Raw genomic sequence first — 16,360 nt, forward strand, 5'->3', positions numbered from 1 at the left:
CTGACATAGGAGTTATTCAGGTAACTCAGTGGGTTTTTGGTTATAATGAGACTTTGGACATTGTTGATTGTTTTGAATTTTTCCCTTTGATTTTGTTTTCCAGAATTATGGCCTCGAAACTGACAATATGAAAAACTTGGTTCTGAAACTGCGAGCATCTTCCCACAATTTACAGAATTACATAAGCAGCCGGAGAAAAAGTCCAGCCTATGATGGGAACACCTCCCACAAGCCCCCCAATGAGTTCCTGACTTCTGTGGTGGAGCTCATAGGCGCTGCCAAGGCCTTGTTAGCTTGGCTGGACCGGTAAGTGATGGGTGTGCCTTACTGTCCTGTAAAAGGAAGGTCTGAGATGCATAGAAGTCAGTGTTTTGCCTGAGGAAGAGGAACCTTTATCCCTTTCTTGCCCTTGCCATTGGACCTGTCCAGGAGTTTGGAGCCAGTGGTCCATTTTAGGGTCCCTTTGGAAGTTCCTGAGGTGAATAGCAGGAACAAATTAACCTCAGCGTAGAGAAGAGTTTAAGTTGAGTTTTACTGAGGTTAAACGTTACTGGTTATTGGTTTGTATGAAGGCTGTTAGTTGACTTTTGAAGGGATGTTCATTCTCTTGGCTCATTTTTGGATGTGTTTTTATCTAGAACTTCTCTGTCTCTGTTCTATTGAGATTCCTATTTTGTGTGTTACTTGAGAGGAAACAGTTACATAACAATTTAAACCAGCCTGTTGTGTAGCTGTGCTTGTTAACACACAGTGTGGGATCCCAGTGGGTTCATCCTCTCCACCTTTTTTCTTTAAAGAGAATTTTCGTTGCTTCCTAGGGCTCCATTTACAGGGATCACTGATTTCTCAATAACGAAGAACAAAATCATTCAGCTTTGCTTGGACCTGACCACTACAGTCCAGAAGGTCAGTACATCACTGGTGTTTTCTAAAAGTTTTTTTTCCCTTTTCCTTTTCTTCAAAGGGTTTACATGCAGGTATGAAGTACCATTCTTTCTCCCCCCATCAGGGCTGGGGAGAGATGAAGGGCTTTAAGTTAGATGAATTTACCGATAGTTTCTGTGAAAAATGACCAGTGGCCTTTACATCAAAGATTACCTTCTTTTGCTTTAAAATAGTTGAGCTAATAGCCCTTTACTTCCTCTAAAATGTTAGAGCACTTAATTTTTTTTAAATAGAAATTCTGGAGTAACTACATTTCACCATAATCTTTGTTCTGAGTATGTTACTGTATCTGCTTGTTAATTTTCTTTTCATTTTGACCTCTGGTGGTTAGGTTTACCAGTCAGGAGGAGCTTGGTGGTGATTCAGTAACAAACAGCCCCCAAACCTCAGCAATTTATTCCTGGATTATCTACATCCAAATGGGTCAGCTGAGGGATCTGCTTCAGCTCGCCTCACTTCAGGTTGTAGGCTAACAGAACAACCAGTATCTTATGTTGTTTGTCTCTGGGGCAGAGGTGCAGAGAACCTGGGTGATTCTCACACTGACAAATGTTCTGGTTTGGAAGTGACACGTCAGTTTCACACACAGCTCATTTGCCAGACCTTCACATCTTAGTGAAGGCCAGGAAGATATTAACTGGCATGTAGCAGACTGTTGTAAAATTATTTTTGAATTGAGTTGAGGCCATAAAATGTAAGGAAGAACTTGTTCTTTTTTCACATCTCACTAGGTTTGAAAATTCTGTGATTGCACATTTGTTTCCACTGGTGATTTGGCAAAAAGTAAAGAACATCCTTTCCTCAGTTCTAACCATGCCATCAAATAGATGCAGTTCTGAAAAGCTATGTGCTTTCTGTCTGTTCCCGGAACATGAAGAGTGAAGTTTGGCTGTTGTTTAAGGTCCCGTCCTGAGCAGCCCTTGAACTTGAGGCACGTGGGACTTCATCGTTATGCTTTTGAGGCCATGTTCTTAGGAAAACGCTCAGAGCAGTAAAGTGGCTCTGAGATTCAGCTCTTTTTTATGGTGCATAAAATAATCTTGACAGAAAGAGTCTGATACCAATCACGGTGCATTCATCATGTAGCCACCAAGTCCTGGCATTTGCGGTAGAGGCTGCCCAGGGGTACAGATCCCACTCAGAAGGGTGCCCACTGGGCATTCTCATCACTTACCCCTGTTTACTGGGGCCGCATGATGCCTGGCCCATGATTCATGGTACTTTTTAAATGTGTGTTTAAACGAACGAGATAATGCTTTTGACAAATATGCTGTTGAGAATTTGTCGCTTATCAGGAAAAATTTAACCCAAACTTAAGGGACACAACAGGTATTGTTTCTATTTGTGTTTATTTTTTGTTTTTGTTTTCCTTTTGGTGCTCATTGAGCGTATGTTTCAGAGACAGACAGCTATGGGTTCAAATCCTACCGCTACCATTACTTAGCCCTGGGACATTGGACAAGTCACTTCAAACTTATGAGTCTTAATTTTCTTACCTGTAAAATGGGAATACTAACAGTTACCTTACCAGATGATTTGCTGGAATTTCTACAAGTTATCGTGCAGTAAGAAAAAAGGGAAAAAAAGTGTAAGAGGAAGACAAATGGTGACCAAAAATTTTTAAAATATATGTTATATATGTATTTGTAATATGCAGTACATCTGAAAACCTATATACAAAGGAATATATAAACACAGTGGGCAATTTGGAAGAAAAGTTGGGTTTACTTTGGCTGGAAGAAAAGTTGGGTTTACTTTGGCTGGGAGAAAAGTGGGGAGAGAATGTAGGAGGCAAGCCAAAGAACAGAAAACACTTATTCTTTTACAAAAAGCATGTATGTGACCACATTTACTCATGCAAAATTATATCTAGAGAATTAGTATAGAATATTTTAAAAATAGTAAGACCTACCTCAAGAGATTATGAAGATTAAATAAGATATATGTATAGCACAGTGCCTACTTAAGAAATAGTAGCCTATAGTAGGAAATATAAAAATCTTTTCTGGTACTGCTTTTCTGGAGCCGAACTTGATGGCTTAAGAAGACGACAAAGTTAACAAACATGTTGGGATTTCTGGTACTTTTTAGTTTATTTAAATTTGAGCAATTTTTAAGGATTAAGACTGGCCATGTGTAAATATATATGGGAATGTCATTTTATGAACTTAGTTTGAAAAACATGTTTAGCTCTTGATGGACGTGTGTTTTCTGTAGTAATTGGAGAACGTAGTCGCTTTGGCAAGTAGTAAAATTTGTGTGCACAGTTGAAGGATGAGTGGAATGTCTTTTTCCACGTGCGGTGTCGTGGCAGCAGCAAGGCGGAATTTGCCAGGGGTTTCACACCCTCTCACAACTGCGAGAAGTGCAGTTTTTCTCCAAACTTCTTGGCAAAAGATCTTTTGACTGTTTAGGAAGAAACCTGCCTTTTCCATTTATTGCTTTTTTTTTTTCCTGGAGAATTGAAGGAATAAAAGCTGTGTCTCTTTATTTCTGGTGACAAGGAACATGTTCTCCTAGAGTCTTTATTCTCTGTGTCCGTGTGTGTGAAGACAGGCGTTTGTTTGTCCCTTTCTTCTTTCTCTGTTCCACATACTGCCACTCTCCCCCCCTCTTTCTTGTTACTTTCTCTGCATCCTTCCCTCTGATGAGTGTGTACCTCTCCAGACTGGAAGGATAAACAGTTGTTTTCTTCCTCCGTAAGAAAAGGGCACTCTTCTTCTTCCTCGTGCTAATTAACTTTTTTTCTTTCCTTTTTTTAGTTGAAGTATAGTCAATCCACCATGTTGTATTAGTTTCAGGTGTATAGCAAAGCGATTCATTTACGTCCCACGCCGAGTCCGTGGATAGACCTTCCGTCCAGTTTTCAGGCTATAATTTCAGGTGAAGTCTCCTGGTGGGAAGGGATTCTGATCTCTTTCTTTAATCGGTCCTCCTGAAGTTGCGAGGGCGTGAAAACTGGCAGGAGACGACATGGCAGTGACAGATACCGGGTTCCAGTGTAGGAAGAAATGCTGAGCAGCAGAGAGCCCAGAAAAACTGCGTGGAAAGAAAGCATACCATCCAGCAGAGGAGGGAAAGTCAGGAGACCATTTCTGGGAGCTGGTTGGGTCTCAGGTGTGGACTGTCTGCCTGACGTGTGTTGTCACGTTTAATTCTCAACAGTTCTCTGAGACGGGTTTTATTATCCTCACTTTACAGAGAAGGAAACTGAGCTCTGGAGAGGTTAAACCCATCTCCCAAGGCTCCTCAGTTAGTAAGAGAGTAGAATAAGGAAGAGTGGCAGAGAAGGGGCAGCTGCTAGCTGCCCTGGCTGGGTCTCTGCCAGGTTGATTGGCCTGAGTCTGCTGATTCAGGTGACCAAGGAATGTGACAAAGCTCAGGCCTGCTGTCGGGGTCATAAGGGCTGACTTGCTTCCAGTTCTTCTTTTTTCCATTCTATTGCCTTCATGCCAAATAGCATGAAGTCAGGCCTGCAGCTGCTTCCTCCCGGTAGGAATGGGTGTGGGAACCCACGTTCACGGGGGCGGAAGGTAAAAAGCGGCGCTTTCACACGCTGCCTTGGACAGTTCGTGGAGACGGGCGCGCCCCTCTCCCACTGGCTCCATCACCACAGGAGCCCATTTTCTTGGTGGCTTCTCGGATCCATCAAGGAATCGACCATGAGGTCACACATGCACCTTGGTGCGTGGGCCCCGGTGTATGGACAGGAGCTCTCTGCCGGTGGGTGATTACCTCCTGAGGACGACAGCCCTCGTGTCATTTGGGATGTGTAGTGAAAAATCATAAACACAAATCATTAGTTTTATTTCTAGCACGAGACTGTGTAAGTATTCTGTTTTGCTACAGTTGACATTTATTTGAGAATTCTGTCCTTCAGATGGTGTGGGTAGGGGAGGGGCCGTCACAGCAGTTGACGGTTCCATGCACAAATTGGAGGACGAAAAGCACAATTTTGAACTGTAATCATTCATATTTTACAGCAGTTGTTCCTGGAGTTTGAATTTATATCTGATTCACACATGCAAAAATACATTCCTAAGTTTCCTTTTTTTAAGTGTTTTCTCACTAGGCTGCTCTTTTCCTGAGAGTCTGTGTAAATTTTGGGAGCAGTAGAGTGACTATTATTTCCCACATTTTTACCTAGTAGAGAAAATTTAAAAACCTTTTAAGAAGAAGGCACCTAACGTCTGATTATAAAATGACATAGGGTAGACTATCATACATTTTCACCCCTACCGCCAGTGGCAGTAAAATGTGACCTCAAATGACATTTTGATTGAAGTGAACATCTTTGTCTGATGAATCCAACAGACTTGATCAGTATCCTTCCTGTACATAACATAATTCGCATTTTCCTTCGGGTGCCCCAGTTTGGGATTTACTGAATGGTGCCAAATACACTGTCAAGAATCTCGTTGATCTCCCTCTTCTTCTGCATGCACTCTGCCGCGTTGATTGAAATCTGCTGTAGGTACGCTTTAGAAGGTTAACTGAGAGTTTCACGTTCCACCGGACAATGGTTATTCCTATCATCAGCTAACTGGGTTCGTACGGTTCCGAGTCTTTTGTTCTTAAGCTGAGTAAACAATGCTTTGCATTCCAGCCCATTCTTTAATGTCATCAATAGCATACCTCAAGACCACTTTTCTGGCAGTGTGTTAATGAACGTTTTGTTGAACGCTTTTCATCTATTAAGGACTGAAATATCTGATTTAATCTCAGTGGTGCTTAAAATAAACTCTGTGGCTAAGTTTACTCAAGCCCTTATTTGAAAGCTATTCTTACGGGCAGGCCCAGAGCGAAAGACTCCAGGCTTGTTGGCCCAGTGCTGGCTCAGCCTGGGGTCACATTGGAGAGTCATTGTCAACTTTCTTGGACTCTTTCTGGCTTCCTGCTCTCTGTACGGTCTGGATAATAGGTGGACTTTCAGTTCTGGTGATTTTTGTAGGCTTTCTGATTAAATAATTGGTCAGATGGGTTCCTTGGGTGATTAGCCTCCGGGGTCAGGAGAGATGGAAATCTCAGGAGGAGTCAAATGTCAGCTCCTTTCCTGTCTGCCCTCTTCTCCCATCCAGGTCTCTCCTCCAGATGGTCCAGGACCGCTCAGGCTGCAGGGTGGGAGGTGTGTCAGGGACCTCCTTGGACCCCAGGAAATATCTAGTGAGCTAAGCCGACGGTTTCTGAAAGTTTTTAGCTCTTATAGTTTTCATTTTCTTCTTTCTTCCTTTAGGATTGCCTTGTAGCAGAAATGGAGGATAAAGTTTTGGCTGTAGTAAGTATACCTTCTAAAAGTGACAGTAAAATTCCTTTTCCCAAAACAGTGGGAATCACATGAATTAACGTAAATGTACGGTGGCTAATTATTTCAGGATATGCTTCGAAATATTGGCTTTTGGGATATGAGTCTATTAATTTAGGTGGAAAAGGAAGAATAAAAACTATTTAACAATAAGACCAACTCCTGTGGAAATTCCTGTGCTTAACTTGGGTATATTGGGGTCTCTGCTTTACTCTTTTTTTCCCTGCTCTGAACCCTTCATCAGGGTACAATTATACTTAAATTACTAACTAGCCTGTTAATCAGGGTGAAACTGATGTGCAAATTTCACTTTAGGACCATTTTGTTTAAAAAAAAAATCTTGGCCAAAACCTTATGATAGAGGGGAGATGTACTGTGACTGTTTAAAGAGCATTCTGTAACTATTCATCATCGCTTCCTCCTTTTGACATAAGCCAGCCTGTGCTCTTTTGATAAGGCCTTCCTCCTACTGGTGTTGAGGAATTTAGCAATGAAACTTCTATAAATATATTTTCCATAAATAGGGAGGCTAAACACATTGGAGGAATGTAAAAAGTGTCACTTCTTGGATTCTCCCCCTTGGGAAAAAAAAAATCACTCTTCGGAATCTCCTGATTTCCTTAGTTGTTTAATTTTCAAAGGTTAGATGAATCTGATCGGGAGAAATAACCACACGTAGCCACTGTGATTTCTACACGGGGACCACTTAATAGGGATCCTCACGTCTCTACAGTTGTACCTGCTCAGTGTTTGGCGTTCAGAGAATGTGAGCCATCACTAAAAAATCATAGACCTAAATGTAAAACGCAAAAGTATAAAATGCCGAGAAATAACAGGAGAAAATCTTGGTGACCTTGGGTTTGGCGACGAGTTTTTAGATACAACACAAAAAGCGTGATCCGTGAGAGAAACACGGATGAGGTAGACGGCATGAAAATGAAAAACACTGCTCCATCAATGCACTGAGAATGAAAAGACAAGCCACAGACCGGGAGAAACTGTTTTCTGAAACACATATCAGATAAAGGACTTGTAGCCAAAATACAGAGAGAATTCTTAAAACTCAATAAGAAAACAAACAACCTAATTACAAAGTGGACAAAAGGTCCGAACAGACACCTCATGGAAAATGATATGCAGCTGGCAGATAAGTATATGAAAAGATGTTCCACATCATGTTTCATTAAGGAATTGCAAATTAAAGTAACAAGGTACCACTCTACACCTATTAGGATAACTGTAATCCAACACGTGACGGCGCCAAATGTGGGGCAGCAGGAACTCTTGTTCGTTGCTGATAGGAGTGCAAAGTGGTACAGCCACACTGGGAGACCCTGTGGCAGCTTTTTACAAAACTAAACATACTCTTACCCTGCGATCCAGCAGTTGTACACCTAGGTATTTACCCAAAGGAAAGAAGCTTATATCACAAGAACCTTCACAGAATGTCATAGCAGCTTTCATCCTAACTGCCAAAACTTAGAAGTAGCCAAGATGGCCTGTAGGTGACTGGTAAACAAACTGGTACATCCAGACAATGGAATGTTATTCAGCAATAAAAAGAAATGAGCTATCAAGCCTTGAAAAGATACGGAGGAATCTTAAAGGCATATGACGAAGCGAAAGAAGCCAATCTGAAAAGGCTACATACTGTATGATTCCAACTATATAGGATTCTGGAAAAGACAAAACTATAGAGACAGTGAGAAGATGGGTGATTGCCAGGGCTTCATAGTAGGGGAGTGGGGACAGACAAGTAGGTGGGGCAGAGGGAACTTTTACGGTAGTGAAGCTCTTCTCTATGATACTGTGATGGTGAGTATATGACATTATGCATTTGTGAAAACGCGTAGAACTGTACACCACAGAGGGTAAACCCTGATGTAAACTACAGACCTTGGTTAACAATAATGTAACACTATTGGTTGATCAATTGTAACGCATGTACCACACTAATGCAAGATGTTAATAAAATCTTGTTATTATTAACTGTTATAATAATATAACTGTGTTGGGAACTGTGTTGGGGTAGGGAAGGAAGTATATAGAACTCTAATTTCTGCTCAGTTTTTCTCTAAAAACTGTTTAAAATATAAAATCTATTTTTAAAAAAATGGTGCAGGGCTTCCCTGGTGGCGCAGTGCTTGTGAGTCCGCCTGCCGATGCAGGGGACGTGGGTTCGTGCCCCGGTCCGGGAAGATCCCACATGCCGCGGAGCGGCTGGGCCCGTGAGCCATGGCCACTGAGCCTGCGCGTCCGGAGCCTGTGCTCCGCAACGGGAGAGGCCACAACAGTGAGAGGCCCGCGTACCGCAAAAAAAAAAAAAAAAAAAAAGGTGCAGGCAAAAGTATATATTTTTTTACCTTGTCTGTATTTGGTCTGCAGAGAATGTGAGCAATCCTAAAAAACCACACAGATGGCTGGGGAATACAGGATTCTTTAACTGCTGAAAGGGGGTTTCTGCCCAGCCTGTGCGCTTCAGTGGTCGTAAACGAGTTAATATAAAAGGTGCACTTTTTAAGCTAAGCTGAAATAGTGGCACTATTCCCACACACTGCAAACGTGGAACCCAAGTGCCATGTGTTCACTGAGCAGTATTATCACAACCAGAGCTAAAGATGATAGGTGAAGTGCATTAAAAAAAAATTCAGCCGGAGATAAACTTGGTTAATGATTGAACCTTCCCTGTTTGCCTCTCCAACTCTAGGTCAAGGTTTTAAATGGCATCTGTGATAAAACAATCCGATCTACCACGGATCCTGTTATGAGCCAGTGTGCATGTCTGGAAGAAGTTCACTTACCAAACATTAAACCTGGGGAAGGCTTGGTAAGAGTTCTGACAACACTTGTTTATTTTCAAATAACATCATCATTTATTAAAGTTGGTGTGTATGTGTGTGTGTTTTTTAAAATTCCTTATTGCTTTCACTAGAATTCTGAAGAGTAGAATTCAGTTAGACTGTCTTCCATTATGTAGTTAGGAATTTGCCATCTTGAACTGTTGGTAAGTTTTATGTCTTCAAAGTATAAAAATAAATACTGTTTTAAAACTATATACTCATATCTTGAAGGAATTGTCTTAACAGTTTTATTTTTAGGTCTTAGCAATTTAAGGAGATAGAAAACATTTCCACAAAGGAAAGGTGGTCTCTGGGTAGGAAACAACATCTGCTTTGAAGTCTCTGTTACCACTTAGGCTGAGAAGAGACTGGCTGAAAGAAATGATTCTTAAGAAGAAGTTCAGAAATGCTTTAGAAGTAATGTATGAGCTCTGTAATAACAGGCCCTGAGAATACATACAGGTAGATTCCTAGATCGGCACCTAGATACCTACATCTCCAAATACCTAGCATGCAGCCGATATGGTTAATCTGCTGAAATTTAAGTGAGGAAACTGCGAGGCCCATTGATGAGCTTAGAGGCTTTGAGTCAGAGAGTGTGGTTCAAATCCCAGCAGTCAAGTGACTTTACCTCTTTATGTGTCAATTTCCTCATCTGTCAAAAGTGAATAATAATAATGATAATAACCCTCACAGGGTTGTTGAATGTATTAAATTAGATGATGCGTGCTGAGTGCAGATGCTGGACCAATAGTACGTGTGCAGTCATTGGTGGCTGCAGCTACTGTGACTGGTATTGGTGAGCGGGGGAGGGGAAGGGGGATGGGGAGTGCCTAGTGTGTAGGTAGCTGTGGGAAGATATCAGGGCAGTCTCTGCTCTCAGCTAGGAAAACAAAAATCAACCAAATGCTGACAAGCCCACATTCTTGGTAAGGAGAAATGTTCATACCGAGACTGCTTGGCTTCAAAGCAAATGATGGCTTATAATGGAGTACGCACGGAAGACTTCCTGGAGATACATTGAAGCGGAGAACTGCCTGGCGTGGGCAGAAATGGAGTTGCCGTTTCAGAAGGTAAAGTTATACATGCAAAGCTCTGGGAAGAGGAGTACTGTGTGGAGGGGGAAGCCAGTTACTCTGCCGATGAAAGTGATGGGAAAGGAGAGGACAGGCAGAACCGTGCAGGTGTTAGTATTGGATGAGGTGCTCGTTGCAGAGTGCGGTATGTTGCTGAGCAGGGCAAGTTCACGGGCAAAATGACTTCTGAGGAGAATCTATGTTATTATCAATACAGTATTGGTACCAGGGTGAGCAGCTACTCTTTGCTCTGTTTACTTTTGCTCTTTCCCCATCTTATCAAAGTTTAATAAACCTTCTCTTTTATACATGCTGTGTCAAACTACAGAGATGTTTCCTCCACGCTAGGCATTCACCTCTGAGTTTGACTGTCGGGCCTTTGAGGAAGGAGAGTATTAATCTATACGCCCCCCTTAAAATGCAGGAGTGCCTGCTTTTAATTTATTTCCTATGTTGTGTTACTTAACAGTCTTTGCTCATACATCCTGGTCTGGTTGTTAGTGGCTTGAATAAGTTACCGTGCAGGGACTGCTGAGACCAAATTAACTGAATCTATTGTCTCACTACACAGAGAAGTGGTCGGGAGAGGACCGGCCTTGTTTGAACTGCCTCATTCATTCAACAGGTCTGAGAACATTCTTTCTGAGTCCCCAGAGTTAGACCAAAATTCTGTGCGCCTGGTACACAAATTATAATATCAAAGAGATCTTGTTTCCGATTTCTTTCCCCAGTGTTTCGCCTTGGTTAGTTCCCCTTCCTGCTCTGTGGATCTCGCTTTGCAGTGTTTCAGGAGACTGAAAAATGAGTGGTGTTCTGAAGGGACTGCCTTTAATGTTTTATAAGTTTACCTCTCACTTGCGGCTCTATTTCTCATGAGTTAATATGTCTGACTCACTCTAGGGCATGTACATCAAATCAACCTATGATGGATTGCACGTGATTACTGGAACCACAGAAAATGTAAGTGCTTATCCATTAAATGTAAAACCATTGTATGTTCCAGCAGATTTGACAGAGTCCCTATACTTTTCATTTAAATGTGTGTGTGCTGTTCGGTTGTCTTATCTGTAGTGGGAGCAACCGTGCCTATTTTGTGTATGTCTGTGGCTAGCATGCAGCTTATCCAGCTGTCGTCAATGTATTATTTAAGTTGTCCTTTATTGCTCTCGTTCACACACCTTGCCCAGTTTTTACCGCCACCCTTGCGTTTATTATTATTATTTTTGCACCCTGAAAATGTTAACCCATAAATACAAAAGACAATGATCTCTTTGTTGTTGAGAATCCCTCTTATAAGAGCTGGAATTGGTGACCATATGTGTAAACTATGGTTTTTTAAAAATGGAATTTATATATGTCACCAGAGTGACTATTTTGGGATTTTTGCATGACAAAGATTCTTTTTATAGAGCTGTAGTTCATAATATTTGCATGATATTGAAATTTAGTTTTTCTCCCCCCTAATCCTTTGAATAGAAAAAGCAGGGCTGCTTCTACTGAAAGGGACTTTGTACCCTGTTATCTTCCTTTTGAAAATTCTGCTACATGAAAGGTTTTTCTTCAGCCCCTCAAACATTTTGAATTTGTGAAAAGTAGAGCTAATTGAATACTTTCTTTATGCAACCTACAGTATGGCTAGCTTTTGAACGACACTGATACGAAGCTAGAAATGTCTGAAAAGCTTCCCTGCATCTGTGGAAAAGAAGCATGTGTCTATGGAATCAGTTACTATTTAATCAATTAAGACAAGAGGAAGTAGTTCAAGAAACAAGAGACTTAGCAACTACTTTTCTAATCTGGTGGAAATATGTATCGGAGTTTGAGCTTCAGCTGCTAGGTCTGTTGATAAAATAAAATAGCATGATCTTTGATGAGGGTTTGTGACACACACTTGATTTTTGTAATAAGAAAAAAGTGGCATCGCTTAAGGCAGTCAATGAGTTATAAATTAATTGTGCAGTTCTGGGAGATGAATGAATAGAAGATGGTAGTGTCTTTAAGCATTCTTTGTTGAGCTCTACTGAGAATACACAGAGACCACTGGGAATTTTTATACCGCATCACCTAATAGGCAATAATGGCACAGAACGTTCTCCTTATGGGCTGGGGATGGTGCAAAAGAAAAAAAAATCACAACAAATGATCCTCCCTTATCCTTATCAGAGACTTTATATATTTTAGCTGAACCACTCAGTACATTTTGTACCACTCAGTACATTTTGCGGGGGCGGGGGCTGGATAGATTCAAAAGAATGGTGAATGTCGTTTCAGTTTTTAAGAGAGTTAAAGTTTTGTGTCTAGCAATTTGGTGATTGCATTAACAACCAGACCTGTGCAGTCCCAGACTCAATCGGGTCTTTGAATCAATTTCAATCTCGGAAGAACATGTAGAACACTATAATAGTATTAGCAGAAGGCGCACAGATTTCTTCCTTTCACTGTCTACCGCTCTCCCTCACCTCCCCCCTCTGCCCCCCGCCGCCACTTTTAAGGATGCGATAACTAAACAAAACTGCCTTTGAATCAGATGAAATGTCAAGTGATACATTCTGTAGAATCCCTACCAGATCATATAGGACTGGGTGAGAGATTCAGGGTTCACCTGGATGTGGTCGATCTTACCGCTTCTGTACAGGATGGTAAACAAGTCATCCTAGAGAGAGGTGGTTTCCATCTTGTTAAAGATCAAAAAAGGGAAAACTTGTCTTTTTCCATCCGGTAATCCACTTTAAAATGTCCCTCATTCTTTCAGTCAATCACCTTGTGTTCATCGTGTGTCTGGAATATGCCAGATACTTTCTAATTCTTGTCGATGAAAGTGGGAAGTTAGGTAAGGGTCCACTTCTCGAGGGCTTGGGCTGGATAGGTTACACTTAATGCTGGACATTTTACGCTTAAATGACAGTAGAAAAATGCCAGCTCCAGGACAGCTTTCTGGCTATCACTTAAGGTCGCTCTGACTTAAGCGACCCTAAGTCAGAATGTTTTAATGCAAGTCTAGTGTTGGGGGGTGGTCGTGGACAGAATTCCCAAACTGCATTCCCTCTATCTTGGACTCCAGGCTGAAGCAATGCCAGCAGGTCATCTCAGGCCTCCTGTCCACTTTTTCTGGGTTTTTTTGGAGGTTACCTGAGCAGCCAGGATCATTCCAAGGTGAGACTAACAAGATCTAGTGATTCTCTATCTTCTTTTTTGATGTTGTTCAAGACCTTGGCAGACGTCTTGATAGGACCTCATCCGTACTCCTATCCCCCACCCCCAAAATGAGTTGGGAAGTAGGTGAGCCTCTGAAGAATGGATGCACTCTTCTCCAGGTCATCACTCTTCTGCAGCAAACCAGAACAAGCATCATTTTTCAGTAGTCCGGCACATGGTGAAGATAGGCAAGAGCTACTGCCCTAGGGAGAATTTTGGTTATCAGGCTCTCTCTTTACCAGTGTTCTGCCAAGCACAACTCTTAATCACTTGGTAGGATATTTGAGAAATGAATGGGAGAGGATCCTTAGGAAGGGAAGTCAGTTCAGGACACCGGGGCTTGTTTTTTAGATTGCATATCTATAAACAGGGACTTCCTGGCCTCAGGGCCATCTTTTAGAAAGTGAAGCTACCTTAGAAGAATCTCCAGCCCAGGAAGATTAACTGGACTGGACTGATTACGATCCGACTTACTAAAGTTGATCTGTAACCATGGGTTAGGCGTCTGACACCAGGGGCAAAAAGGAGCTTTGATACATTCATTTGTTTAAGAAGTGCTTCAGCAGAAAGAGATTTGAGACAAGCCATCTCCCTGTGGTACCCACGATACTAGTCTCTCAGGTGAGGCACTGCTGGTTGTTATGGTAGCAGGTTAAATGCTTTCAAAAATAACTGTTACAGTTACCTATGCCTTACGTTGGCCCTAGGTAAATCAAAGAGACTGTTTCTACAGTTTAACACTACTTGCTCATTTCCTTTCTTTTTTTTTCCCTCTCTCTTTTTTTTTTTTTTAACTTGCTCATTTCTTTGTTGAGCCTACCACAACAGCTGAGTGAGAAAATTCAGCAAGGGTGTCTTGAGTTTAGTTGCTGTCCCCATCACTGTGTTCAAAGATGCTATTTTTAAAGGATGGTTGTAAATTGAAGATTCAGTCAGCTATGTAAGTCACAAAATAAAACACTCTGACTTAGATAACATTTGATTATAATTTGAAATTAAAGTTTGATCCTTTCTTTCTCTTTTGATCATAGGAAATATCTTTTTTTACATAGTTCTGTTTTATTTTATCCCATGCATTTGTTGTTTTTGCAATTAAATAATAATAATAAACTTATACTTCTAGGAAGGATTAGACATTACTCTTATTCTAAAATACTTTTCAAATTTCATGTACAACTAAATGCCAAAGTGTTTACGTCTGAAAAATATATTAGTGAGAGAAAAAAATTTGAGATGAAATTATGGCACAGATTCCTTTTAAGATGAAATAATCACTTCAACATATAATTTGTCAGGGGAAAAGTTTTAAGGTACTATTTTAATTTTAAAAACCACATAACAAGCATAAAATTACATTCTGCATCTTTCACTTACTATGTGTCCATAACACTGGACACATAGTAAGTTATTTAACACTGAATCTCAGTGTTCTCAAAACTCCATAAAATAAACCTAATGATATCTTAGGCTTAGGTAAAAGTTGTTGGCAGAATTTTTTCTAACCATTTTTTAAAATCATCTGAAACACCTTAAACATAAAGAGTTTAGTTTGATTCAGTGAACCAGAAACTATGGGAAAATATTTGACAGACAGGTTACATCTATTTATCTGTCTGTACACACATATGTGGATGTATATATATTGGTATCAATATTTGCAAATTTGTAGCAAACTACTATTTGAGAGAAACAAAGCCTGGACTTTGTTTTGATACTGTGACCACACATGCACTTAGAATTCCACCTGAAAATGCAAACATTTAAATTTTCTCTAAAGAAATATTTTCTATTGTCACTGTCTTTCTATGTTAATAGCATTATGATAACATGCAAAACAAGTTTAAGGAAAAGTAAGATTTCGTTTTAATAATTGCTTAAAAGGAAATGGTAGGACAGAGGTACATGATGATCTTTACACATTAAGCAGTTGGTCCACGTTAAGCAGTTGGTTGGCTTTTACAAGATTAATTTTGATAGGGATGTAGGTAAGTCTCATTTTAGATGAACCAATGGCTTTGATCAGCCCATTATGTGGACAGTGCGTCCCACTCTTCACGATAGGTTAGATGAACCTTGGCTGTTCCAACTGACAGATTATCTGTTATAACAAACTGCTAATAGAAGAGAGAACACCAATACCCAATGCCAAGTTCTACAGGCTGTGTACTTTGAGGGAACTCAAGTACACTGTGTAACGTTTCCTGAGAAGATTATATTTCCATTGCTCGTTTTCTGTAGAAAAAAGAAGGGAGAAGAAATAGAAGCAGAAAGAAGTAGGTTTAAAAAATATGACAGGTCTCTCTCTGTTTTTTTCTAACAGTCTCCTGCAGACAGATCTCAGAAGATTCACGCCGGTGATGAAGTGATTCAGGTCAATCAGCAAACTGTGGTGAGTTTGTTCATTGAGACTTCCGACTTCATATTCCCCTCTAGAACTTTTAAACCGTTTTGCATGCATTTAAAAATGTTTCAATTTATATCCAATTTTCCATAATTTTAAGCAGTGCCAGGATGAACAGATTTGTGTCTACCTATTTGCTCATAGCTGATTTCCTTGAGATAAATTCGTAGGGGTTTGAGTTTTCGTTATTCATGAGCAAGTGCGCTCTCCTCATTTTCTTTCCTTGAAGGTGGGATGGCAGCTAAAAAATCTGGTGAGAAAGTTGAGAGAGAATCCTACAGGAGTTGTGTTACTGCTTAAGAAGCGGCCCACGAGTTCCTTCAACTTCACTCCAGCCCCCCTGAAAAACCTACGATGGAAGCCGCCTCTGGTCCAGGTACTATCACTGGTTGAAATCTTTCCTCTGACATCGGCGCAAGAACAATGTCCAATATCCGATTTGTCTCCAAAAAGAAAGACTACACTTTGATTGGTTTCAGGAACTTGTACAAGGATAATTATCCTATAATCTTACTTATATGAAAATAGCCGTGCTGGATTTGCATTGAACAGTATGGCAGCCACTAGCCACCAGTGTCTATTTCAACAATTAAAATGAAAG

General features: G+C 40.7%; 1 protein-coding gene across 3 annotated transcripts in view; it reads left to right on the plus strand.

Annotated features, from left to right (window-relative positions):
• CNKSR3 (CNKSR family member 3) overlaps positions 1-16,360 on the plus strand; it is a 101,121-nt gene that overhangs the window by 71,273 nt on the left and 13,488 nt on the right. For all 3 annotated transcript variants that reach the window (XM_060029738.2, XM_060029735.2, XM_060029736.2), the window contains exons 3-9: positions 104-306; positions 819-906; positions 6,179-6,220; positions 8,955-9,074; positions 11,064-11,123; positions 15,679-15,747; positions 15,989-16,135. In XM_060029738.2, coding sequence (XP_059885721.1) covers positions 104-306; positions 819-906; positions 6,179-6,220; positions 8,955-9,074; positions 11,064-11,123; positions 15,679-15,747; positions 15,989-16,135 — 729 coding nt within the window. The remainder of the gene's footprint in view (positions 1-103; positions 307-818; positions 907-6,178; positions 6,221-8,954; positions 9,075-11,063; positions 11,124-15,678; positions 15,748-15,988; positions 16,136-16,360) is intronic.

Source organism: Delphinus delphis, chromosome 14 (assembly GCF_949987515.2).
Source record: "Delphinus delphis chromosome 14, mDelDel1.2, whole genome shotgun sequence".
In the NCBI taxonomy this organism is placed as follows: domain Eukaryota; kingdom Metazoa; phylum Chordata; class Mammalia; order Artiodactyla; family Delphinidae; genus Delphinus; species Delphinus delphis.